General features: G+C 42.4%; 2 protein-coding genes, 1 long non-coding RNA gene and 1 other non-coding gene across 5 annotated transcripts in view; 1 reads left to right on the top strand and 3 right to left on the bottom strand.

Moving 5' to 3' along the window:
• The window catches only part of ADAMTSL1 (ADAMTS like 1), a 505,479-nt gene that overhangs the window by 145,101 nt on the left and 332,962 nt on the right, over nucleotides 1-27,416 (bottom strand). Inside the window, 3 exon segments of the mRNA XM_043486937.1 lie at nucleotides 11,724-12,849; nucleotides 14,209-14,362; nucleotides 22,273-22,452. Coding sequence (XP_043342872.1) covers nucleotides 11,724-12,849; nucleotides 14,209-14,362; nucleotides 22,273-22,452 — 1,460 coding nt within the window.
• On the bottom strand, nucleotides 1,197-4,327 carry LOC122453077 (THO complex subunit 2-like). Its single transcript, XM_043486936.1, has one exon. It carries the CDS (start codon nucleotides 3,498-3,500, stop codon nucleotides 2,061-2,063), a length of 1,440 nt encoding a protein of 479 aa, XP_043342871.1. The 5' UTR covers nucleotides 3,501-4,327; the 3' UTR covers nucleotides 1,197-2,060.
• On the top strand, nucleotides 5,213-11,711 carry LOC122453080. 2 transcript variants are annotated; one of them, XR_006272939.1, is made up of 4 exons: nucleotides 5,213-5,404; nucleotides 7,879-7,976; nucleotides 8,070-8,181; nucleotides 11,554-11,711. It is a non-coding gene; the product is annotated as an uncharacterized LOC122453080 (long non-coding RNA). The 2 variants fall into 2 exon arrangements; XR_006272940.1 differs by lacking the exon at nucleotides 11,554-11,711 and adding an exon at nucleotides 9,639-9,673.
• On the bottom strand, nucleotides 6,015-6,137 carry LOC122453468. The gene has a single exon (XR_006273086.1). It is a non-coding gene; the product is annotated as a small nucleolar RNA SNORA26 (small nucleolar RNA).

Below are 27,416 nucleotides of genomic sequence, written 5' to 3'. Positions count from 1 at the left end.
TCAAACTGTCAACATCCAGAGGGATGGGATGGGGTAGGAGATGGGAGGGAGGTTCAAAAGGGAGGGATATATGTATACTTATGGCTAATTCATGTTGAGGTTTGACAGAAAACAGCAAAATTCTGTAAAGCAATTATCCTTCAATTAAAAAATAAATTAACTAAAAATATTGCCAACATCCACTGGATCACCAGAAAAACAACCGCTTTTACTTCATTGACTACACAAAAGCCTTTGACTGTGTGGATCACAACAAACTGTGGAAAATTCATAAAGAGATGGGAATACCATCTCTACCTTACCTACCTCCTGAGAAACCTGTATGCAGGTCAAGAAGTGACAGTTAGAACTGGACAGAGAACAACAGACTGGTTCAAAATAGGGAAAGGAGTATATCAAAGTTGTATATTGTCACCCTGCTTATTCAACTTATATGCAGAGTATATCATGCGAAATGCCAGGGTGGATGAATCATAAGCTGGAATCAAGACTGTCAAGAGAAATATCAATAACCTCAGATATGCAGATGACACCACCCTAATGGCAGAAAGTAAAGAGGAACTAAAGAGCCTCTTGATGAATGTAAAAGAAGAGAGTGTAAAGGCTGGCTTAAAACTCAACATTCAAAAAATGAAGACCATGGCATCCAGTCCTATTACTTCATGGCAAATAGATGGGGAAACAATGGAAACAGTGGCAGATTTTATTTTTGGGGGCACCAAAATCACTGCAGACAGTGACTACAGCCATGAAATTAAAAGACACTTGCTCCTTGGAAGAAAGGCTATGACAAACCTAGACAATGTACTACAAAGCAGAGATATCACTTTGCCAACAAAGATCAGTATAGTCAAAGAATGGATGCTTTTGAACTTTCTGAAGACTTTGATGCTTTTTGAAGACTTTTGAGAGTTCCTTGGACAGCAAGGAGATCAAACCAGTCAATCCTAAAGGAAATCAACCCTGAATATTCATTGGAAGGACTGATGCTAAAGCTCCAATACATTGGCCATCTGATACAAAGAGTCGACTCACTGGAAAAGACCCTAATGCTGGGCAAGAATGAGAGCAGGAGGAGGTGGGGATGACAGAGGATGAGATGGTTGGATGACATCACTGACTCAGTGAACATGAGTTTGAGCAGACTCCAGGAGATACTGAAGGACAGGGAAGCCTGGTGTGCTGCAGTCCATGGGGTTGCAGAGTCAGACACGACTTAGTGACTGAACAACAATAGATTAAGAATGTTGTTATAGTTTCGGGTGAATAGCAAAGAGACTCAGCCAGACATATATGTGTATATGTTCTCCACCAAACTCCCCTCATATCTAGGCTGTATTGGTACTATTTTTCTTTTTCTTTCTCTTCTGTGCTAACATTTTATTAAACCAACATAATGTTTTCCAAAATGACTAAGATGTTATTTTAACAATATTTTGATTAACAATTAAGAATTCAAATTCAAAACTTGAAAGAACTTTGGAGACAATCCACAAACTTAATCATATAATCATATTACAAAAAAGACACTCAAGTCCTGAAAAGTTGACTAATTTGAGAATTTGATAGTCAACCAAGGTCTCAAATTCACCACTTTTAGTGGTAAAATATATTTACCTAAATTTTATAGAACAATATTATGTATATACAAGTCAATTCTCTTGGCCCTTAAAAGTAGAAAATTTTATAAAACACATGTGATTTTTTTTTTTACCTTGTAATATGGTGATAGCTAAACACATTTTTTAGGTTAGCCACAGGTTTTGGTGCTTAACGCATTATTGACTAGAGACGTATTACTATGTCTTTTGTCACCTGAATGTTATTGACCAGGAACGCATCAATACATTTTTAGAGAGTGATATTTCATATATACATCATATACCATTATATACCATATATAATATATATACCATTATATATATATATATTATGCATATAATATATATACCGTGGTATATATAATATATATGATCAGCAAACGACATTTTTCAAATTATATAACATTCTATATTTTCCATTATCAGGATTTAAAAATCCACAGAAACACAAAGGCCACTTTAACTTGCCTGATCATAGAGTTTTCCCACAAGTTTCAAATGTTTCTCTCCACCTTCCTGAAAGATTACCCCATTCCTCTGCTGAGCCATAAGCAAGCAGAGAGGAAGAGCAAGATCATGGTCTAATAGTGCATCCTTTAATCTCTGGGAGGATTTTTTAGTGTTTCTTATCTGGCCAAAATAACCACCCTCAGCTTTGAGTTGCTCTCCACCAGTCATGGCTTCTAGCTGCTCCATTGTCATTTCTTCAGTAATTTCTATCCCTGCCATTTTTTGTACCACTTCTTTCAGTATAAGCAGGTCAAAACTTTTGCCTGCCTTTAGCTGATTAGCCACATACTGAAGAAGACCAGCAAGATCAATTGGATATTTACGAAAAACTGCACCACAGAAACTAGCCAGACTCTGAAGCCAACTTGAGATGGTTGTGTCGTCATGTTTCATTTTCTCCTTTTCTGGATTAGCTAAAGCTTCAATGATACAATAGGCCAAGACGTCATAATTCAATGAAGTGAGGTATTTCAATGAATCTACTACAGGTGTTATTAAGTTATCATACTTCTGTATTTGTGACAAGATATAATCAAACAAAATGGTTGGATTGCTGTGGCTCAACTTCCCAATTTGTCTTCCAGAAGGCTTCACATTTTCCTTGGTTAGACGCTTCATGATATATTTGGCTCTGTCTATTGTTTGAGCTTTAACTTTTACTAAAAGTGGATGACTGTTGTAAGTTTCATTCTTCCACTGGCCATACAGATGATATCTATGCTGATATGGAAATGTTTTAAACATTCCCCATAGTTCCTCAGACATACAAGCATTGCAGTCCATCAAAGAAAGAGATGGAAGTAATACCTGGTCAGTAATGCTAAGCAAACAGCTAAGGATAACTTCCGTTTTCTCTTTATCTTCTTGTTTGCTTCCATCAGACTGAAACTCCTTCATAAATGACTTGCCTATCCGCACCACTTTTGCAAATAAAATGGGATCGTGAGAAAGGTGGGGACCAAGGTAACAGAACATATTGAAGACGTCTCTCCTCAAATCTTCAAAGCTCTCTGCTTGTTTTGGTGCTCTCTTATTTTGCAGAGCACTAACAGGTGAGCCTTTAGCACCTTTAGGAACGCCAACTCTTCGGTAGAGAGGCTCAATAGTTATATGAATCAGCTTGCAAATAGCAAGGGCTATTAGTTTATGTGAAGCTGCATAGTATGGAGGCATCTGATCCATAATGCTCTGGGCATGCTGCCAATCACCAATCTTTAACAAGGCTTCCAACAAACCAAGTTTTTGGTTGTCAGGTGGCTTCTCCACTTTCTCCTCTTCTTTTTCCTTTTCTTTCTCTCGCTCGTCAATTTTATCAGAAGACAATACAACCATTGTAAGTTTTCTAACAATCTGTTTAGCTTCTACAATTTCTCGTTTGTGTTCATCCATAATGCAATTATCAGCTGGAAGAAGATGTACATAAAGATCATCTAAGTCAATAAGGTTAAACTGTAGAAGTACTGCTGCAACTCTGTATAAAGATGAAGGAGTCTCTCCATTTGGTTCCTATTAAAGATTTGATATTTTCTAAGATTAAATCACTAGTAATATTTCCAGATAAATCTTGCCCCAATTCAGCAATCAGCTTGGCATAACCTTCATTTTCTTCTCTTAACAAATTAAATTTTTGCTGCTTATAAAAGAGTTTTGTCTTGATTTTAACTGACTTTTGATTGAATTGCTGTGACTGTTTGATAAGCCCTAACGATTCCAATGTTTCTGGATCCAAGCGTTCCTTTAGAACTGTGTCTGAAACTAAATACAAACATGCTAATACCAATTGTGTAAAATAGTCTCTCTTGCTTTTTTCTTCTAAACAATTTGTCTCAATATCTAATATGCAGAATACATCAGCAAGAATGGAGGGCATATCCTCACGAAATTCACTAATGTCACTAAGAACATTAGATGCCTGTTCATGCTTTAGATTTCCTTTAATGACATGGTATGACAATTCATAAAGAGCTTGCTGGAAATCTCTATAAGTTGAACTATCGTGGCTTTTATTTTCACTGAGGATCCGTCATAAATGCAAAAATTCGCCTCTCCCTGATTTCTCCCAGTTCTTTATCCACTCTACAGGAACCACCACAGTTGCGGCCGCCATCTTCCCCTCACTAGTAGCAGAGGCCGGTACTATTTTTCTAATAGCATTTGCTCACTTCACATCTCTTTGTCAAATTTTGGTAGTTTTCGCAATATTTCAAAGTTTTTCATCATTATTATATTTGTTATGGTGATCTGTGATTGGTGATCTTTGATGTTACTACTGTGACTCTGTGAGGACTCAGATGATAGCAAGAAAATATTTTTAGATTAAGGAATATAGATTGGTATTTAAGACATAATGCTTTTGCACTCTACAGTGTAGTATAAACATAACTTTTATATATTCTGGGAAACCAAAAATTATTGACTAGCTTTATTGTGATATTGGCTTTATTGTGATCTGGAGCTGAACCTGCAGTATCCTAGGCATACCTATATTTTGGCTTGGAAAGCTGGATGGCTGGAGGTATTCTTTACTGAGATAAGGACTGAGGGGTTTAGTTTTAAAGATGATGTGTATGTGCGTTCAGTTGCTTCAGTCTGTGTCCAACTCTTAGTGACCCCCATGGGCTGGAGCCCACCAGGCTCCTCTGTCTATGGGATTCTCCAGGTAAGAATACTGGAGTGGGTTGCCATGCCCTCCTCCAGGGGATCTTCCCAACCCAAGGATCGAACCCACATCCTGCATTGGCAGGTAGGTTCTTTTCCACTAGCACCACCTGGGAAGCCCTTAGAGATACTGAGTTGACCTTTCGTGGGGCATCTGGGTTAGGATGTCTAGCAGACAATTTTACATCTGAATCAGAAGAAAGATGTACTCTGTGCTAGATATGGGAGAATCAGCATACAGAGGGGTCCCGGAGCCAAGGGGTCACTAGTGTATACAGAGTGAGACTTCTAAGTGGGTAGCTAATAGGCGGGTAGAGAAAGAAGAATCCCAAAGATGCTGAGATAGAATAACCAGAGAAGTAGGAAGCAAGCCAAGTACATGTGGCTTCCAAAGTAGTAAGAGAGTGTTTTTAGAAAGAAGTTTTCAGCCTGTGTAGAATGTTGTTGAGAGTTCAGATTAGATAAGGCATGTTTTGTGAGACAACTTTCTTCTTTTTGAACAAACGAGAAATAAGCTTTTTGTGGGGGAGGAGGCTTTACACAAGAGGAGTGTATGTTCTATGTTGCATGTGGCCTCAGAATGCAAGGTGGGCAAATAGAAGACAACTCCATCATGAACTGAGTGGAAATATCAGGTAAGGATTTTAAAAACTAATAATTAACAACCTTGGTGGGGGACCTAAGATAGTCTTCTGTGTGTGAAATATTTCCAAGTTATAAATTAGCTACTTGAGAGTGATAATATTACTGTTTTCAAACCACTGGAGTATAGTATTCTCTAGTAGCCCTCCAGTGTATCTCCGTTTCTGGAGAGCAGGGACATTTCCTTACTTATGATCTCATTCTCTGGCACCTATCACTACCAAATGGCCAACAGAGATATTCGGGGAGTTGAAGGGACAATGCAAAGGGCCCCTGATAGCTCCCCAGCTTCTAGTCATGCTTGGCTATAATCCACTCACCACAAAGTAGCCAGTGTGGGTCAACAAAAATGGAAATCAGATCATTTTACTTTCCTGATTAATAGCCTCTAAAATCTCCCTGTGGTGCTCAGATCGAAACCCCAACTTCTCATCCAGGTCTCTGGTTGCCCCCATGGCATCCCATATCACCTCTTCTTTCAGCCTGCCACACTCCAGCCAAATGACCTTCTTTCTTTTTTTTTAAGGTCAAGTTTAAATTTAATGACTTTGGTATTAACTATACACATACTAGTAAGTGCTAAGACTTAAAATCTTCCAGTTCAGTTGTGACTCCAGACAGGATCCAAAGAAGAGTTCTAAAAATCTCTTCTCTGGGTTTTATGGAGACTTTCTTTACCCTCCTGTGTTAGCCTCTTAAGGCACTGTGTCAGCCTTAAAAGGGCACTGGAAAGGGAGACAAATGACCTTCTTTTGAGTTCTTCCAACACAATAAACTCATCTTCCCTTTGGGAGTTTTGCACTGCTTCTCCCTTGCCCAGGAAGGCTCTTCCTTCTGATGTTCTATTGCTGGACCCTGGTCATCATTCAGCTCTCGTCTTTCAGGTCACCTCTTCAGAGTAACTCACCTACTGAGGTCACCAGATCATTCCTTCTCAAAGCCCTATTTCATTTTCTGCCCAGCACTCATCACCATCTGATATTTCTCTTGTATCCTTTTCTGTGTTTACAGTCTTGCTTCACACTCGCTCATTAATTCACTCATTGTTTATTTAGTACCTGTTTAGTGCCAGGTACTCTTTCCAGCACTGGGGACACAGCAGTAAAGAAAATTTCTACCATCATGGACAGGAAACCAACACATCCATATACAATATGTCAGAGGATGATAAAATTCTGTGAGTAAAATAGAGTTAAAGGGTCAGAGAATGATAAGGAGTGCTCTTTTAGACAGAATGAGCTTGGAAGATCTTTCCGACGTGTGCCATTTGAGCAGATATCTAAATGCACATGAAGTGCAAGAGAACACAGACGTGTGTTTCATTCACCACAATATTCTCAGCAAGTAGGTGCGTCTTTGGTATATGACAGATAGAGGAATACTTATGAGATAAAGAAATATGCGTTCCTTTCACTTAGCATTTACACCCTGCATTTACTTCTCTGGTTTCCAAACTAGGCTTTGAGTTGCCCTCACAGGGAATGACCCTCTTTTCCCTCCATCCCTCATATCTAACATGGGGTCTGGTTCAGAGTAAGCATGGGAATGTATGTGAAATAAAGGAAGAAGTAGTAATTAGGAAGAACCAGAATGTTTTAATACACCGAGGGACATCCTGTAAACGATTGCTTAAGAAGTTGACATGTGCTTCTAAGAATGATGTGAATTCCTTTTAACTAGTAAGTTATACACCTGATGAGATGCAGTAGTATCTGAATTGTTAGTGATTCTTTCTGAAAGCCAGTTTCTTTTAAGTCAAGCTTTGGCATATTTAAAAGCCAAGACATAACAGACTTCAGTCACTTTCTTGGTGGCTCAGGCTATTCAGAGTGTACTTGAATATATCTGCAAAGTCCTTCAGACCAACAGCCGGCTGAAGTTTGCAGACTCTTTCGGAGAGATGGATTTGGGTACTAAGCAAAAACAGACTAAGTGAACTATAACACTGAGCATTTCAGCACTTCTCTGTTTAAAAATAAATGAGCATTTCTGAAGCGCTACCAGACACAGCAATGATGACAAGCAATGAAATCCAACACAAAAGAGGTCACCAACAGCCATAGCAGAGCAGTCCCAATGGCAGTTCTGTGCCTCCTGTGTGTTCTGTACAGATGCAACCATTTTATTTTCTCAAACAGCACTTGGAAAACTGCATAAAACACTAAGCTCCAGCCATATTTCTTACTGGCTAGCTAAGCAAAATGGAAAAATTATGATGTCAAGGATCAGAAACGGAAATCTCTTATTTTTCCCTACTGCATGCCATTAACTTGCATTAAACAGTTCTGTTAAGGCTAGATCTGGAAAAAATATGTTGATAGTGGCAAAAACTGTAATAATGTCTGCTCATGACCCCCATGTGTTTTTTTTTTTCTTCTTCTTTTTAATGTGGACCATTTCTTAAAAGTCTTTATTGAATTTGTTACAATATTGCTTCTGTTTTATGCTTTGTGTTGTTGGCCACAAGGCCTGTAGGATCTTAGCTCCCCAACCAGGGATCGAACCCACACACCCTGCAATGAAAAGAGAAGTCTTAACCAGTGGAAGCACATTCCTTAAGCACAGGTAAGTCCCTGGGCTTTCCTTCTTAATGTTATCCCCTGTTCCCACCAATGTCCTGGTGACTCATGACCTAGAATTTGCTCTTTTCTGTCCTAGGCCTACAACTTTTCATCTTGAGCAACTGGCTGCCACATTTCTTTTTTTAGCAAGATTCTGTTTGTTGACGACTCTTCATCTTAAAGCCATTAGACTCCTAATGCCCATTAAGGTAAAAATTAAAAGGCAAAAGTAGTATTTTAAGAATTATTGATGTCCTTGAGATTATTAGACCAAAAAATTATTCATTGATCAAAGAAATACTTGGAAAACACTGCATGCTATACATGTTGGAATGCTTATAGGAGTTGAAAATGGAAAAACCAAAATAATTTCCCTTGAGGGTTAGTTAAATACATTCAAGACCAGTAATCAGTGGTTAAAAAAGGTGGTGTCGACCTCTACATACTATTCTTAAATGTCTCCTAGACATGTCGTTGAATAGAAATTAAGTCAAATTTGTAAACATAACATTGCATTAAAAAAACACAAATCTTATGTGTGTATGTGACATATATAATATATAATACAGTAAAATATATAAAAATTCCAAATGGGTGTATACTGATAGCCTCTGGGGAATAGAATTGGGGGCATGAAAGAGATCTGAATTTTTACTTTATAGATTCAGGTATTATTTGAATTGTTTTATAGCCTTTTCACCACTTTTATAAAAAAAGAAAAAATCAAATACTATATTAAAAATAGAAGAAAGTCCAGCAGTAAATACATATGTTTAACTTTAAGCGAGCATATCCCAAACTCATGTGATCAATGAACCTCTATCTATGAACCACTTGGAAGATAACTTGTAGGGCAAATTTTGAAGTGACATGCTCAAGGCTCTCCCCATTCTCCATCAACATGTGGGTTTTAACCTTCTGTGACCTTCTATCAAGGAAGATAGATTAATAAATCTATAAATGGTAGATCAGAGATGATTTGCTACAACCTCCCTCACTTTTTAAATGAAGGGACTAAGGCCATGGAAAGTGAAGGGCCTTGGCAAGACCAGCCCAAAGACCTCAGTCCTTCTAATTCCTCCCACATTTTTCCTGCAGTCACCAGTGACCAAGATTGAGGCATGATCCTTGGATTTCATAAACTCTAGAACTCAAGGAAGTTGTTGGGACCCCCAACTAAGCCATGGCCTCAATATTCTCCCTGCAGTTCCAGGCAGAACAGAGTTCTGATCATCCCCTTCCCCATCTCAGTGGCCTACATCATTGTACACCCTTTAGGAGGAAGTAGTCACTATTCAAAGGAAGGGACTCTGGAAAAGGCTAGGAGAAAACAGCAGGGGTCTGGAGGCAACTTGGTATCCCGGGTCAAATATAGGAGATGCATGAAAACATGAACTTAGTCACTCAAAACAGCATGAGCTTGTGTTGGGCAGAACTGAATTTTAATTTATTTTCTTGATTCTGCTATTTACTAGCTATTTAACAGGGGTCAGCTTCCTTAACTACTGTGAACCTTGGTTTCCTCATCTCTGAAATGGGCTATCAGCTCATATGTTATACCTGGCAGTGGATATTAAGAGATGATGGCTGTGGAAGTTGCTGGCATGGGGATACAGTAGCTGGAGTTAGTCAAGAAATGTTAATTCCCGTCTTTTCCCTCACACAGGCAACTGCTACTCCCTTTGATCTCAGTAACACCAGTTTCGGGCAACAGGCCCAGAGGATATGAATAAAATAGGAACTGACTGGCTGATGGCAGGCATGGCATGATTTGGGCATAATGGGTGTGACAGGTGCAATGACAGAGGCAGTCCCAGTGCACCACCCACCTGAGTACCAGGGTACAAGTTTCAGTCAGCACCCATCCTTCTGGGGGTCTGAGGCTGGAACTGCCCCCTGAGACCCAATGACCTCAATGGGATTTACTGCAACTTTAAGCCTAACCCACAAACTCCTTACAAAGATTTATGGAAAGAACTGCAGGGATCATAGCAGAAAAGCTGATCAAGGAAAGTCTATGCTGGGGAGGATCAAGAAGCAAACGAGAGAAGAGATTACCATTATAAGCTCTCTGAACAAACTGTCTGCATTCAATCCTTGTCTCCAGTGCTTCTGTGTGGGTCCAACAACTGTGCCTTAGCTTTTTTTAATTACTGATGTTGTAACAATAATGGTACTTATCTCATAAGGCTTTTTTTTTGAAGATTAAACAAGATAATACCTTTAAAGCATTGAGCAGAGTGTCACAGAGAAAATACTTAGTATTGTTATTAAAGCTATTTGATCTGTAAGAGCTCAGGTTGAGAAGCAATATTAACGACATTTCAAAAACACAAAAGGTGTAAGCAGGATGGACAAAGTCATGTTTGTTCATCAAGTTTCAAAAGAGCAGACAGAACTATTCTTTGGAATCCAATAAACTTGATATTGAATCCTTTAATCAGGCCTTTCCTAAAGTGTGACCGTGAGTGAGCTGCCGAACCTCAATTTCTTATGTGAAACTGGAGGATAATGTCAATCTAGTGGCTTGACTGTCGGAAGAACAAATGTAGTGACATATAAATAAACCTGGCACACTGCCTGACATAATATATCTTGCCTTCTTTCCTTCCTTACTCATAAGCAGGCCAGCAAAGAGGATTAACTGAACAACAGTATTTAAAAGGACATTTAATGAAAAGAGCATGCTTCATGAACTCAGTGAAGATAATAAGTTAAAACGAGAACTCTGAAGCACAGACCTTAAAGTTCCTCTCTCATCCATTGGCTGCCTTTCTTATTTCTGTCACATATCTTGGCTCTGCCACCTAATAAATGTGATCTTTAGTAAGTTACTAGGCTTGGTTTTCTCTTCTGTAAAGTGTGGATAAAAATTATACTGCCTCTTAGGGCTGCTGTTAGAATTTAGTGAGATAAAGCACAAAGAGCATTTACACCGGCCTCGAAGACACTTACTACTCAGTCAATGCCGGCTCTATTTGTTGTCAGGGCTGGACAAGGCTGTTTATAAAGATTACAGAGGAGGTGCGTAGGAAGCATGGCATGCTTTTGGCACGCATGTAGTACTAAAAAAAATACTATTATTACCTCTTCTATCACTATTGATTCTACATTGTGAATGGCCATGGCCCAAGAAAACCAGCAAAGGCATGCTGTCATCCCAGTAAAGGCACATCAAAACAGAGACACCAAGAAATAATAGGATAATTAATCACAGATTCAACCGGGAATAAAAGCTTTCTGGAACAAACAGCTTTGTCCAGCACAGACAGAGGATGGGCTCACCCACTGGGAGCAGCAGGTGCTGGCTGCACTCTGTCCGCAACCCTGGGGGACCACACACACACACAGTATCCTGGTGTACAAGCTTTTCAGCGGTTCATCTCACAAAAACGGTAATGCAATAATGCTCTGGTCTGGAATGATAGCTTCCTGCCAAAGGTTCAGAGCTATCCGGAGAGAATCTCATTAATCTCAGCGATCCTATGGGGCTTGAGGGTTGTAGGTATTCTTAATATTATCTTACAAAGATGAGAGCATACAGTTTAGAGAAATTAAATACTTTGTCTTTGCTTTAACAGTCCATCAGTATGGAGAGAGCTTGAAACCCAGGATGAGAGCGGTCCCTGAGGCCCAGTACTCTAAGCTCTACCCTTGCAAACACCTTGAAGGAAGAATGAACAGGGTGCCTCCTACACAAGGTGACCCCTTCCCCGCACCTCTTCCCAGACCAGGTAACTGCAGAACTCACCTGTCGCTGAACTGAACCTCTTCTCCATTCCTGGACCAGCTGATGGTGGGCCTCGGGTTGCCAATGGCCTCACAGTGCAGAAGCACGCTCAGTGTCCCGCTGGCCAGGGCCACCGTCTGCCCGAGGTGGGTGACCACCTCGGAGGCAGAGAGCTGCTGGGCGGCGGATATCTTGCGCAGGATAACAGGCTTGCGGTACGGCCGGCGGGAGCCGCCCCCGCCCTCCCCAGTGGACAAGATCCGGGAGAAGCTGCTGAAGCCAGACACGTGCTTATGGGGAGGGATGGCCACCGGGGGGCCCCTCCGCTCCGACGGCTTGAGGAGCGCGTCCTGGTGCTCCAGGTGGCTTCGGAAGATCTCCTGCGCCAGCTGGGCCACCAGATGCTTGCTGTAGACGTCTCGGAGCTCCTCGGGTTGCTGCGAGAGGTTCCGGAGGATGTCGTCCAAGCGCTGCTGCTCCGTCACCAGGGTGAAGGGCAGACGCAGGAGGGCCTGCTCGGCGTTCTGGTCCTCCTCTGAAGACGCGTTCCTTTCCGTGGAGTCCTGCAGCTCCCACGACGCCAGCAGCTCTCCCGGCCAGCCCCCCTGCTCCAGCAGCCGCGAGACCAGGTCGTCATAGCGGCCCCCGGTGTCGGCGGGGAGGCCCCGCTTCTCGGCCTTGCTGCCGTTGGAGAAGATGCCGTTCTGGTGTTTGTGCGTCTGCAGGGCCTCCTTGGGGCTGGCCTTCCTCACCGCAAGGGCCTCCTCCTCGCTCCTCAAGCTCAAGGGCCTGGCCACCAACTTCCTGTTGCCTCCGATGAGCTTAATCACAAACTGCTCCCGGGCTGGTCCGGCCGAGCAGGTGTAGATTCCCGCATCAGAGGGCTTGAGGCGGTGGATCTTTAGGTACCCAAAGGGGGCCACAGTGACGTGGGCAGAGCTGATGAGGTGCTGGCCGTCCTTCTCCCAGGTGATGAGGGGCTTGCGGAAGCGCCGCGTGGGACAGCGCAGCACCACCGCGGTCTTGGGGAGCAAGTAGGCGAAGCCCCCCACCACGAAGTGCAGCTTCCTCTGCCGGCGCGTCTGGATGTAGACCTTCCTTGCTGCCGCGATGTGAGGACTATGCTTTGTGGATGGCCGCCCGGGCCCTGGAATGAAAGCAACGGAAGCAGACAGATGGAGAAAGAGAAGCAGAGAGTGGAGAAAAGGTAGAGTGAGGAGCAGCGACAAGAGAGAGGGGAAAAGGTCAGGGTGGAGAGAAAAAAGAGAGATGGGGGACCAAAGAAAGAAGAGGGAAAGCACTTCAGAGTTTGCTTTGGTCAGGGCCTTCATTTCCTGACTTGTTTGAAGGGAGGAGCTGGCTACCAACTGTGGACCATCAAGCTGCTGCCACAATCAAGCACTGGAGAGCTAAGGAGGTGCAGCTGGGCAACCTGCGATCACTCTCTTGGGGCTTTCTACCCCTAGAAACTGAGAGGAAGGGTTCTAGATGGAGGGGGATTCCAGGAGAAAGACAGTTCCTCTCTTTAAAAGGACTTTTTTAAAAAAAGAAATATTACTCAGCTATTAAAAAGAACACATTTGAATCAGTTCTAGTGAAATGGATGAAACTGGAGCCTATTATACAGTGAAGTAAGTCAGAAAGAAAAACACTAATACAGTATATATATATATGGAATGCATATATGTGGAATTTAGAAAGATGGTAATGATGACCCTATATGTGAGACAGCAAAAGAGACACAGATATAAAGAATAGACTTTTAGACTCTGTGGGAGAAGGCGAGGGTGGGATGATTTGAGAGAATAGCATTGAAACATGTATATTACCATATGTGAAATAGATCGGTAGCCCAAGATTGATGCATGAAATGGCATTCAAAGCCGGTGCACTGGGACAACCCTGAGGGATGGGATGGGGAGGGAGGTGGGTTCAGGATGGGGGATGTACACCCATGGCTGATTCATGTCAATGTATGGCAAAAACCACTACAATATTATAAAGTAATTAGCCTCCAATTAAAATAAATAATTTAAAAAAATTTTTAAAAAAGAAAGAAATCAGAATCATAAAAAGAGGCAGAGGACAAAGAGAAGGAGAATGTCTCCCTTTTGGGTCCTACAGAGCATCACGGCCCCCATATACATGGAGAGAAGACCTCAGAAGTGTTATACCTCTAGGGGTTACTAGTAAACAGAACACACTGTTAAGTGTAAAATCCTGGAGTGGGTCACATTAGACTTCATTAGTAATATATTGACTCCAGCCTCCAGATCTCCCTATGCCAGCAAGTGCACTTTGCCCTACCTCCTGCAAACTGGTTTTCCCCCAGTGGAGAAGAGCCTTCTGCCTGGCCATGTTAATTAAGATTCCTTTCCCATCTCTAGCTGAGATCACCAGCCTGATGCCCTCTGAGGTTTACTGCCTGACCATCCCCACTGCTCTTGGGCTCAGGGTCAGCTACCGCTCTTGCTCTCTCCCCATCCCAGAGCACTGCCGTACTCACTTGCACAGGTGGCCAGCATACACGGCCTGATGGATGAAGAGAATGGCAGGGGCGGGCACAGGGAGGAATTGACAATTGCTGAGACACCGGTTTTCAGCACCTTCCGGCAAACGGCACTTCGTGTCTGGGTGCCCTCCCCGCAGCTCGTGGAACACTGGTGGGGGAAGAAAGGCCAAATGCATGTAAATGCGGAGAACTGGAGGCTAATGGATTTTGTATGGACTCTCAAACTCACCAAAATATGAGAAAAATTGCTTGGAAAAGCAATAGCAACTGAGAAAGAGAGAAATTAATTATGTTACAGTATGAAAAGACACATCCATATTGTAGCCACACTCTTTTCTGGTCTCAGGTCTCCTGTGGACATTTCACCTATTTTTACTTTTATGGTCTGGGCTTTAGAGTTAGAGTTATAGAGTCCACTGTTCAAATTCCAGCTCAGTACTGCTTGTCACTAGTTGGCAAGTCACTTAAACTCTGAGTCTGTTTCCACTTCTTATAACTTACTTGGCAAGGCTGGGAATTCAATGATAGTATATTTTAAAACTTCACACACAGAAATGACATTCAACTAATGCTAATTCCTTTCTCCTTCCTTTACAAATTAATTATAATATTTTAATGTCAAGTATCAGATAATTCTTATGTATCTACTTTGTTTGAGATGGGATGCTAAATGCTATGGGACAAAGATGTGTAAGGCGATTCCTAACCTCAAAGGGATGTTATCAAATAATGAGAAGAAATCCAAATGCATTATTAAAATGAAATAGTATATTATGGAACATGGAAATTAAAACCACAATGAAATAGCACTCTATATTCACTAGAATTTTCGTAATCAAAATGACAATAATAAGTGTTATTATCATAAGTGAGGATGTGGAAAAATTAGAGCCTTCCTGTAATGCTGCTGGGAATGTAAAATACAGCCCTTTTAGAAAAAGTTTGATGGTTTCTTAAAAAGTTAAGAAACATATATTTATCATGTGTGTGTTAGTTGCTCAGTCATGTTCAACTCTTTGCAACCCCATGGACTGTAGCCTACCAGGCTCATCTGTCCATGGACTTGTTTGGGAAAGAATACTGGAATGGGGAGCCATTCCCTTCTCCAGGGGATCTTCCCAACCCAGGGATCAAACCCAGGTCTTCTGCCTGCAAAACAATAGATTTATGTATGGATGAGAGAGTTGGACTATAAAGAAAGCTGAGCACAGAAGAATTAATGCTTTTGAACTGTGGTGTTGGAGAAGACTCTTGAGAGTCCCTTGGACTGCAAGGAGATCCAACCAGTCCATCCTAAAGGAGATCAGTCCTAGGTGTTCATTGGAAGGACTGATGTTGAAGCTGAAACTCCAATACTTTGACCACCTGATGCGAAAAGCTGACTCATTTGAAAAGACCCTGATGCTGGGAAAGATTGAGGGCAGGAGGAGAAGGGGACAACAGAGGATGAGATGGTTGGATGGCATCACTGACTCAATGGACATGGGTTTGGGTGGACTCTGGGGGTTGGTGATGGACAGGGAGGCCTGGCATGCTGTGGTTTATGGGGTCGCAAACAGTCGGATACGACTGAGTGACTAAACTGAACTGAAAGCTGTTTAAAGAAATAGCAATAAAAGAACTTAGTAAAAATACAAGATTGTAAGTGAAGTATTGATATCATAAAATGAATGCTAACAATTGGTGAATGCTCATGGTATACCAGTGATTTCCTGGCCTAGTCTGGAAGATGGTTGGAGTCTGGATGGGTTTAGAGAACCCAGAGTAAGCATGGCAGTCAGGGAACTATCCAGAATCAAGGTGGAAGAGTTCAGTGCTCAAGGCCAAGGCAGGCTTAGGGACAGAGCTGAACCAGTTTAACTGAATAGAGAGGCCAAGTGGAGAGTGTCAGGAGCTCAAGAGGTAGTTTGGGGCCAGATGTTGGAGACTTAATTTTCAGACAGAAGGTTTGGAATTGGTCCATAAGGCAATAAGGAGCCATTTAAGGGAGGAGTGAAATGATGAAGGAGGTGTTTTGAGAAGGTTAATCTGGCAACAGTGTCTGGGAGGGATAGGAGTAGGAGATGGATGGGAGGCAAGGATGTCAGTTAAGGAGGCTGCCACAGTAGTCCAGGGTTGAGATGATAAAGGCCTGAACTAGGGTCATGGCAGCATGCCACGTTAACTTGAAAAATGACAGTAGAAACCAAAAAATAGTATCTTAGGTTTCCAAGTTTCATATGCTAGCCCATGGAAATGAACTATTCTATGCAATACACTGAGATATCCACCACCCTAAAAGACATTTAAGATGCAAAAAATGGAGATGAGAATCAAGCCCATTGCTTTTGTTCCCTGAAGAGTGTGGATTCCAGATTCCACCCACCCCTTATTTTATTGTAAATGACAGCACCAAATCCAGGGCTCAGGTGGAATGGGGGTAGAGAGCCTGGAAATTTTAAAAGCCTGGTCATCTGAGTGTTGCCAAGTACAGAAATGGAAAAATGGACCAAGTGTTGGAAGATCAGTTTATGATTCTGGTCAAATCTAGTTCTTTCTCTAGGCTCAATTTCCACATTTCTGAAACAGGGAAACTACACTCGAGCAGGGATTTTCAAAGTGTGTTCTTTAACTATGTTGAGGATGTGATTTAGGGGCTTCTCAGGTGATCTACAGACCCAACCATTTGGGGACCTGGGACCCTTACCCACACTTCCACCAAATAACTCTGATTCGTTCTGTTTTAGATTTCTGACTTCATTGAAACATTTCAATGGAAAAAAAGGGTTTTGTGGCTTTAATTTTTTAAAGAACCACTAGACTATAAGATCTCCTAAGTTCTTTCTAGCTTTAAAATTGACTGCTCTGACTTTAATTTCTTTTATGCTTGGGGGAGGAAGGAATTTCCATAAAAATATGACTTAAAAATATTGAATAGCCAACTCTTTCAAGAAATCCAAGTGTTTCTTTTAAAGAAAAGAAGTAAGGTCTTTTGAGAGACCTTTTCTCAGAATAGAATCTGAAAGTAATTTTACTTGAAGTGTTTAAAACTTTGGCTTAATTCTGTCTCTAAGGGATTCTGTGCAGTAACCGTGAGATTAAGCCCAGATAGTTGAGGATGAAAAACACCCATAGATCATCCAGGTCTTCCTTTCTCCAAAGGGAGTCATGTGGGGGGTGTGGAATGCATGTCTTATCCTAGCCAGAGGGCCAAAGGAAGGGTTGTGGGGATAACAGGGCCAAATGAAGCCTTTGTGAACACCCCCAGGAGCACTTTTGTATGGCACCAGCCATACTGAGTTTATCCCCAGTGAACAGGGGTTAAAATCCCACCACTCCCAGCCCCATCTCAATGTTTGGAATCTCCATTCATCAACCTAGATAGTGCAGAACCTGGTAACAATCCTTGGATAAGGGCTAACTAGTCCTAGTTCTAAAAATGTAACTTCTGCCTCCTAGGAAGACCAGGAGAGTCTGTGGGAGGTCTTGATCATAATCCTGGGTCCAGACAGTCAAGTTATGAGCTTTCTTTTATTTCCATTCCTTTTCCTAACAATAAGGAGGGATAGAAGAAAATCACAACCATGATAAGGGTTAACTTTTACTAGGCACAGAGTACTTTATATGCATCATTTATAACTGATAACCATGTTAGTGGACACAATTATCATCGCCAATATTCAAGTTCAGCAAACTAAAGCCTATAAGGGTCAAGTAACCAGCCCAAGGTTACACAGCCAGTAAGTAGCAGAGTCAGGATTTGAACCTGTTTGCCTGTCTGTGAGTCTGAACTCTCAAGTACACATGATACTACAGGTCTCCTTTACTTACTGGCACCTTAGTGCCTAACCACAAGAATCCTTCCTTCAGATCCTCTCTGAGTTCTGTGTGCTCAGAGGCCACAAACTCCAGGAACTTGGAAGGACAACTCCAATATACACAAGTCCCCTTCTTGGCATCCCACTCATGGAAGACCGCCACTGACAGGCTTAGAAGAGCAATGCTTTTTGCAAATACAACCCTGGGAGGCAGCCTTCATCCAGAGCCACTTCCTTGGCTAATACATCAGTGCTCTCACCTGCACTGCTGGTAATGATTTTTCATACATGATTGTTGTTGTTGTTTAGTTGCTAAGTCATGTCTGACTCATTGCGACCCCATGGACTGCAGCACACTGGGCTCTTCTATGCTCCACTATGTCCTGGAGTTGGCTCAAATTTATATCCATTGAGTCGGTGATGCTATCTAACCATTTCATCTTCTGTCGCCCAGGTGGCTCAGGTGTAAAGAATCCACCTGCCAATGCAGGAGCTGCAGGAGACACGGGTTTGATCCCTGGGTTGGGAAGATTCCCTGGAAGAGGAAATAGCAACACCCTCCAGTATTCTTGCCTGGAAAATCCCATGGATAGAGGAGTCTGTCAGGCTACAGTCCATGGGGTGGCAAAGAGTTGGACATGACTTTGCAACTGAGCACGCATGCGTGCACACACACACACACAAGGTGCCCATAGGTATGTGGGTTTAACTCAGGGTTTTCTATCTTGTTCCATTGATCTATATTTCCTATATGATACTAAACCCCAAATCAACATTCCACGGAAAAACTGTCACTAACATGTTCAAGCCTTCCTCAGCGATCAATGCAAAGAAATAGAGGAAAACAACAGAATGGGAAAGACTAGAGATCTCTTCAAGAAAATTAGAGATACCAAGGGAACATTTCATGCAAAGATGGGTTCAATAAAAAAATGGTATGGACCTAACAGAAGCAGAAGATATTAAGAAGAGGTGGCAAGAATACACAGAAGAACTGTACAAAAAAGATCTTCATGATCCAGATAATCATGATGGTGTGATCACTCACCTAGAGCCAGACATCCTGGAATGAGAAGTCAATTGGGCCTTAGGAAGCATCACTCTGATGCTAGTGGAGGAGGTGGAATTCGACTTGAACTATTTCAAATCCTGAAAGATGATGGTATAAAAGTGCTCCACTCAATATGCCAGCAAATGTGGAAAACTCAGCAGTGGCCACAGGACTGGAAAAGGTCAGTTTTCATTCCAATCCCAAAGAAAGGCAATGCCAAAGAATGCTTGAACTACGGCACAATTGCACTCATCTCACACGCTAGTAAAGTACTGCTCAACATTCTCCAAGCCAGGCTTCTGCAATACATGAACTGTGAACCTCCAGATGTTCAAGCTGGTTTTAGAAAAGGGAGGGGAACCAGAGATCAAATTGCCAATATCCGCTGGATCATCGAAAAAGCAAGAGAGTTCCAGAAAAACATCTATTTCTGCTTTATTGACTATGCCAAAGCCTTTGCCTGTGTGGATCACAATACACTGTGGAAAATTCTGAAAGAGATGGGAATACCAGATCATCTGACCTATCTCTTGAGAAACCTGTATGCAGATCAGGAAGCAGCAGTTAGAACTGGACATGGAACCACAGACCGGTTCCAAATAGGAAAAGGAGTACGTCAAGGCTGTATATTATCACCCTGATTATTTAACTTATATGCAGAGTACATCATGAGAAACGCTGGGCTGGATGAAGCACAAGCTCGAATCAAGATTGCCGGGAGAAATATCAATAACCTCAGATATGCAGATGACACCACCCTTATGGCAGAAAGTGAAGAGGAACTAAAAAGCCTCTTGATGAAAGTGAAAGAGGAGAGTGAAAAAGTTGGCTTAAAGCTCAACATTCAGAAAACTAAGATCACAGCATCTGGTCCCATCACTTCATGGCAAATAGATGGGGAAACAGTGGAAACAATGTCAGACTTTATTTTTCTGGGCTCCAAAATTACTGCAGATGGTGATTGCAGCCATGAAATTAAAAGACGCTTACTCCTTGGAAGGAAAGTTATGACCAACCTAGACAGCATATTAAAAAGCAGAGACATTACTTTGCCAACAAAGGTCCATCTAGTCAAGGGTATGGTTTTTCCAGTGGTCATGTATGGATGTGAGAGTTGGACTGTGAAGAAAGCTGAGTGCCGAAAAATGGATGCTTTTGAACTGTGGTGTTGGAGAAGACTCTTGAGAGTCCCTTGGACTGCAAGGAGATCCAACCAGTCCATCCTAAAGGAGATCAGTCCCGGGTGTTCATTGAAAGGACTGATGCAGAAGCTGAAACTCCAGTACTTTGGCCACCTGATGTGAAGAGTTGACTCATTGGAAAAGACCCTGATGCTGGGAGGGGTTTGGGGGCAGGAGGAGAAGGGGATGACAGAGGATGAGATGGCTGGATGGCATCACCGACTCAATGGACATGAATTTGAGTAAACTTCAGGAGTTTGTGATGGACAGGGGGGCCTGGCGTGCTGTGGTTCATGGAGTCGCAAGGAGCCAGACACGACTGAGCGACTGAACTGAACTGAACATGTTCACACATGCACATACACATATGCTCATCCCACACATTAAATCCTTCATCCTTCTGAAACAAAATTACTTCTAAAAGACGATAAAAATCATTCCCCCTTCTGTTCTGAGACATTTGCAGGGAACTACCATCAGAAGACCAAATTTTACTGCCAAACTGCAAAACCTATGATGACACAGGTTAAATCTCAACTGCAGTGTACTCAGAAGGTGTCATCTGATGGACCTCTGCATGGGCTAATAAAACACAGGGCGAGAATTCTCAGAACACAGGCTGAACAATGTGGCATCTTCATTTTTAGAGGCAGCTGCATTCCCCTCTGTGGCAGCAAGGACCTCTGTGATGGATTTCAAGCAGCAGCAGCGGCTCTGTCCTATGAGTTGGATGGTCTACAAAGGAGGCAGTGAGATTGACAAGGCCAATCCAGAGGCTTCTAGGCAAGAAAGAGAAGGGTTTTGAATCTGGTTTGGGCCCTGAGATTTTCACTTCAGGCCTTGTAATTCCGTTCTTGGCTGAAACTACTTGCGAGGCGAGACTTTTGGTGGGGGTGGTTTCTATGAAAGACGCGGGGCCTATGAAGCTGGGGGAGTTGCAGGCAAGTCAAAGAAGGAGTAGAGGCTGAAAACAAGTTGGAGCTGGGTGTCGATGAGTTAGTTCAGGCGAGTGTTGAAGTAGGAATGATTTAGAGAAGCAGGTTAGTCGGGGGTCTATCCTTAACTGATGAGGTAAGTCAGGAATGGTAATGCCGATGTGGTCATCTCCCCAGATGCAGGGCATCGGGGGAAATCAACTTCTCCTGCTGGGAAGCTGTTGACGTTTTGGATCCAGGAAACTGACAGGAAGGAGGCAGGATTTCCTTGGCCTTCTTTTCCTAATAAATCATATGCCTCATTGTCCAGTAACTTGGATGAGAAGAACTAGAGAGGCTTTGCCTTTCCTGAGGAGAGACTAGAAACATCTGGGAGTAAGAGATGTGGGGCGGGCGGCAGGGGGAGGGGGGAATGTCAGGAAGGTGGGAGTGAATGGAGCGGAGGGACCCGGTGTTCTCAGTAAAATCCTGGATCCAAATAGTACAAACGCGGCCTGGTTTGTTCCATGAAGGGCCCATTTTCAATTCTCTGCTCCTGATTGTTGAGTGAGGGCTGGTTGCTTAACAACTCCGATCCCTGCAGCCTAGTTAAAAGCTAGTTACACACTATGGTATCAATGCTTACAAAAACTCTGTTCCACATATAACTGATTCACTTTGCTCTACACCTGAAAGTAACCCCACACTGTAAATCACCTACACTGCAAAGAAGATTCGACAACAACAACAACAACAACTCAGGGACTTCCCTGATGGTCCACTGGTTAACAAGTCACTTTGCAATGCAGGGAACACACGTTAGATCCCTGGTTGGGGAACTAAGATCCCAAATGCTGCAGAGCAACTAAGCCCATGTGCCATAACTTGAGAGTCTGTGTGTTGCAATGAAAGATCTCGCATGACACAACTAAGACCCAAGACACCCAGAAAATAAGTTTAAAAAACAAAACAACAACACCCCCCACCCCCCACAACTCTGTTCCACAGTGCCAGGAGGATTCTTTTGTTCTGTTCTCTCCTTCTGTATCTGTAAGTCTGGGTGCCTTCTCCTCTTTATGCCTCTTTTGTTATCTCCTTCTGAGGAGCACACGTACCTCTGTCCAGTCGGAGAGCAGCCACTCACTGGGACAGTCATCTTTCTTGCAGGCTTGCTGGGAGGCCAGTTTGGGGGCTGAACAGAAGGTCTCGGGAAGCTCCAGGAAGCTCCCATCAGCCATGCGCTGTTTGCAAAGAACCTCGCGTTTCTGGATGCCCCCGCCGCAGGTCCTGGAACACTGGGGGAGGAAGAGAAAGCAGACTCTGCATAAGACAGTAGCACGTTTGACTGCCAATCCAGTCCTTACCTTAGCCTTGGCTTACTGCAGAGTGAGAAAAGAAAAAATAAATAAATAGGGAAGAAAACCCAGGAACCAACCCAAAGGAGATTGTTTCCGCACCTTGAAATGAATTTTGTAGCAAGGTCTATATCCTCCACTCTTAATCTTAAACATTTAACTAGAGCATCCAGGAATTTTGAGAGCCTTTAAATCTTAGAGAGTTGTTTCTAAACTATGATTTGCAGTCACCCAAGACAACTGGTTTAACAGGTGATATAATAGAGTGTTAAACATATTTACAATGCAGTGAAAATAATCTGTGCTTCTTCTAGAATGAAGGAGAGAGTGCTCCTGGCATCTATGTAAATATGGAGGAATTAATCTGCAGAAAAGGCAGCCCTTCCTCTCTCCATGTAGAGAGCCCATCCTCTCTAACCTATTGGAGGGGTAGCAGGTCTGAGGCTTAGTTTTTTGAACTTCCTGTAATATGTTTCTTATAGGATTGGTGTTTTTTTTCTGGGCAGTTGGAGCAAGAGCCATGGAAATTTGGGATACAAGAAAAATCTCCCCATTTTAGTGGTTTTCAACAGGCCCCCAATCAAACAGGTCATTTACATGTAACTGAATGAATATCATCCAGCTGTTTGTAGGGGTGGGGCAGGAAGCTGTTATTCTAAGATTTTGACTCCTCCTTTGCAGTAGTACAGAAATGCTCAGTTTTTAGCTGGGCACATGACCCTTTGGCATAGAGACTATATTTGCTGACCTCCCTTGAAGGTGCCATGTGACTAAGTGTTGGGCAAAGGTATGTACATGGAAGGTTGTGTGCAGCTTCATGGAAAAACACACAAGAAGAGAGTGTGGCATTTGTCCCTCCCCTTCTCCTTCTTGCTGGATGCAACATGAACATGTTGTCTAAAATTTAACCTTCCATCTTGGATAGTGATAGGCAAAAAGCTGGAAGCAGCCTAACTTCCTGGTGGTGACACCATACTGGCCCTGGATGGCCTGTGTGTGTATAAGAGAAAAACGCTTTTCTTTCTTACTTAAGCTATTGTGACTTTGGGTTTCTTATTCTTTTTAATCTGTCCAACCCGTCGATCCTAAAGGAAATCAGTCCTGAATGTTCATTGGAAGGACTGATGCTGAAGCTGAAACTTCAATACTTTGGCCACCTGATGTAAAGAGCTGATTCATCTGAAAAGACCCTGATGCTGGGAAAGATTGAAGGCAGGAGGAGAAGGGGACGACAGCGGATGAGATTGTTGGATGAATGGTATCACCGACTCAATGGACATGAGTTTGAGTAAACTCCTGGAGTTGGTGATGGACAGGCCTGTCGTGCTGCAGTCCATGGGGTTGCAAAGAGTCAGACATGACTGAGCAACTGAACTGAACTGAACCCTAATTAGAAAGACAAATACTGTATGAAATCACTTATATGTGGAATATAAAAAATACAACAAACTAGTGAATACAACAAAAAAGAAGTAGACTCATAGAAAACAAAATAGTTGTTGTGGGGGGGATGGGGCAATATACAGGTGGGGGAGTGGGAGATAGCAACTACTGGGTGTAATACAGGCTCAAGAATGTATGGAACAACATGTACTGTAAGTGGCAAGTAAACTTTAAAAATTGTATAAAAAATTTTACAGGAGGTATAGACACAAATGCTAAGAAACAGAAACAAGAAAAAAAAAATCTAACCTTAAATAATATACCAATCATTACTATTCTGTGCTGGGGTAATTTGATTGTAAAAACTCTAAGGAGAGCTCCATTTTCTTCAAGAAGAGTCCCTTTTCTTGAATCAGCTGCCCTTGTGCTTGTTGAAAATTTAGGGCTGGGTGTTTGTGCCATAGGAGCTTTTCCTGTTGCAGCAGTGGCCACTCAGAACTCATGGGGGTCTGTGCTCAGTGGGCTGGACTCAGAACTGTAAGAGGGATGTGTGCCCAGAGTCAAGGTTAGGATGGTGATACAACGTCCTTGAGTAGAGTCAGAATGCTGCTGTGGCCCAGATGTCACTCTCTTACTCAATGCTCCCAATCCTGATATACTTTAAAGCCACCTGGGAGCTTTTAAAAACTCCTGAGTCCTGGGCCCCATTTCATATCTATTAAACTCTGGGAAGAATGTCCCAGACATTAATTTTTTAAATTTAGAAAAAATTTAAAACTTCCCAGGTAATTCTGTATGACCAGGATTGACAGCCTCTTGATGATGGTGAAAGAGGAAGGTGAAAAAGTGGACTTAAAACTCAACATTCAAAATCTAAGATCATGGTATCTGGTCCCATCACTTCATGGCAAACAGAAGGGGAAAAAGTGGAAACAGTGACAGATTTTATTTCCTTGGGCTCCAAAATCACTGTGGACTTGACTGTAGCCACAAAATTAAAAGATGCTTGCTCCTTGGAAGAAAAGCTATGACAAACTTAGACAGCATATTAAAAAGCAGAGACATCACTTTGCCAACAAATATCCTTATAGTCAAAGCTATGGTTTTTTCAGCAGTCATGTACAAATGTGAGAGTTGGACCATAAAGAAGGCTGAGCACTGAAGAATTGATGCTTTTGAACTGTGGTGCTAGAGAAGACTCTTGAGAGTCCCTTGGACTGCAAGGAAATCAAATGGGTCAATCCTAAAGGAAATCAATCCTGAATATTTATTGGAAGGACTGATGCTGAAGCTGAAGCTCCAAAACTTTGGCTACCTGATGCAAGGAGCTGACTCACTGGAAAAGACCCTGATGCTGAGAGACAGTGAAGGACAGGGAAGCCTAGCATGCTGCAGTTCATGAGGTCACAAAGAGTTGGATACATCATAGCATCTGAACAAGGACTCAGAAACATCACTCTAAATGAATGCCTCTCCACCATTTCCAATGGGAATAAAATAAACATGGGGTAGACAGGGCAGGCGTGGGGACCTGACACCCAGAGCAGCTTCTGTTAGAACCACTGGTTGTTTGGAGTATCACATAAGGTGTATGGGGGTTCTTTCAATTTGACTAAATGCTTCCAAAATAAACAGGTGCCGGAATGAGAACCGCTCTCAGACTTAAGCATCTTAGTGAATGCGACGATAAGGAAGAGACGCAGGTAAACTTTCTCTCTCTCCAACTAAGGAAGTGGATGAAGATAACTGGCTTCATTTTAAGGGTGGAGATGTAATAAAATGTATATAGAGTGTAACCACTCAAAATATCAGAGCTGGGATATCACTTTTCAGATAGGACCTAATTTAAGGGCCAAACCCTCAGAAGACTCCCCCTAACACTGTACGGAATTCCGTGATAACTGGATGACAAAATACCTGCAAGAAAAGTAAACAAACAAACAAAAAAAAACAATCAGCTTGTTATTTTGAAGTTTAATTTGGATAGAAATGGGCTTTCCCAGGTGTCACTAGTGATAAAGAACCCGCCTGTGAATGCAGGAAACGAGGGAGATGCGTGTTTGATCCCTGGGTCGGGTAGATCTCCTGGAGGAGGGCATGACAACCATTATAGTATTCTTGCCTGGAGAATCCCATGGACAGAGGAGCCTGGTGGGCTACAGTCCATGGGGTCACAAAGAGTGGGATATGACTGAAGTGACTTAGTGTGCACGCTACATAGACAACTTGCAGGAAAGTCTCAACACTTGAAGATAAAGTCAGACTGGTGATAATGTCCTTCAGGGCCCTCACACTCTCATCTGTGTTGAGCTTCCCGAGCACATGTCTTGCTGGCCTGCCATGGCCTCTGCCTTAGCTGTGGTGGACAATCTGCCCTTCTCTGGGCACACAGATACCTCCTGTGCTATGGCCTTTGACCACATTGTTCATTATGGGAGCAATGCCCTTCACCTCTCTGTCCAGCCAGAAATTTCCAGGACACCCTTGAAGGTTCAGCTCGCAGGCCACTGCTTCAGGAAAGCCTCTTCTAACCCCTCTGCCTCATGGTATGACGTCACCTCCTACCCCACCTTGATCTGGAAGGGTGCTGCACCTCCCCAATTAGGGCTGGTCGTTTATGGCCCTGATCTTTCCCTCCACCTCCCTACATGTACACAGGATTATGTGACTTTGAGGAAAGGGAACACACTCATTTTTCTATTCCCCAGTGCCTACTATTGCATCTGGCAAAGAGTGTACTCTTCATAAATGTTTGTTGAACTGATGATTGGATGAACAAAAGAGCCAAAAAGCCAGATGTTGAAAAGATGTAAAACAAACATTCAGCTGATGGGCTGAACATCCACCTTTTATCAGACTGTTTTATCATCAGCCAGATGCTGCTTCTACATCAGTCATTGATGGGTTTCAGCCAGATGCAGTGAGTGCTCTTCTGGGAACTGTGACCCTCCAGGGATGGAAGACAACCCTCTGGCTGGGTTAATGTCATCAGGGATTTGGCTTTTAAATACTTGTCTCATCTTTGCTCAAAGAGTTTCTCTGGTGTGTACACTGATGAAAAGGTGGTTTTCAAATTTTTAAAAAAATTGTAGAAGATGAAATTTCAAATTAATAAAGCTTTCAAAGTCTGTGGTGACTTTGTGAACAGGTCAAGGTTACCTGGTGAGGCTGACAGTCCTGATGTGAGAGGCAGAATGCAAAGGAGAAAAATATTTAAAAAGGAGTGGCAAGAGAAATTTAATAAAACAAAATGAAAAATGTTTGCTTTATGAATCATCATTGAAAATAATATTGTGGTATGAAGAAGCAGATCTCTGGTAATGGGTATTGTTTTAAAATATATGCCATAAACAGAATAAATAACCCAAAATAGCATTTATATTGCTTATCCTTGTTGCCATGCATATTTCATGATATAAGGTCATGGATTCATTAGTTTTATAAGAAAAGTAAAAACAATACAATATGAGGAATATTTAAAAGTTATGTTTCTATACAAAAATATAATGACCTGAGTGTCC

The sequence above is a fragment of the Cervus canadensis genome, chromosome 14 (assembly GCF_019320065.1).
Source record: "Cervus canadensis isolate Bull #8, Minnesota chromosome 14, ASM1932006v1, whole genome shotgun sequence".
NCBI lineage: Eukaryota > Metazoa > Chordata > Mammalia > Artiodactyla > Cervidae > Cervus > Cervus canadensis.
The sequence above is the reverse complement of the archived record's forward strand: the minus strand, read 5'-3'. Positions and strand labels throughout refer to the sequence as shown.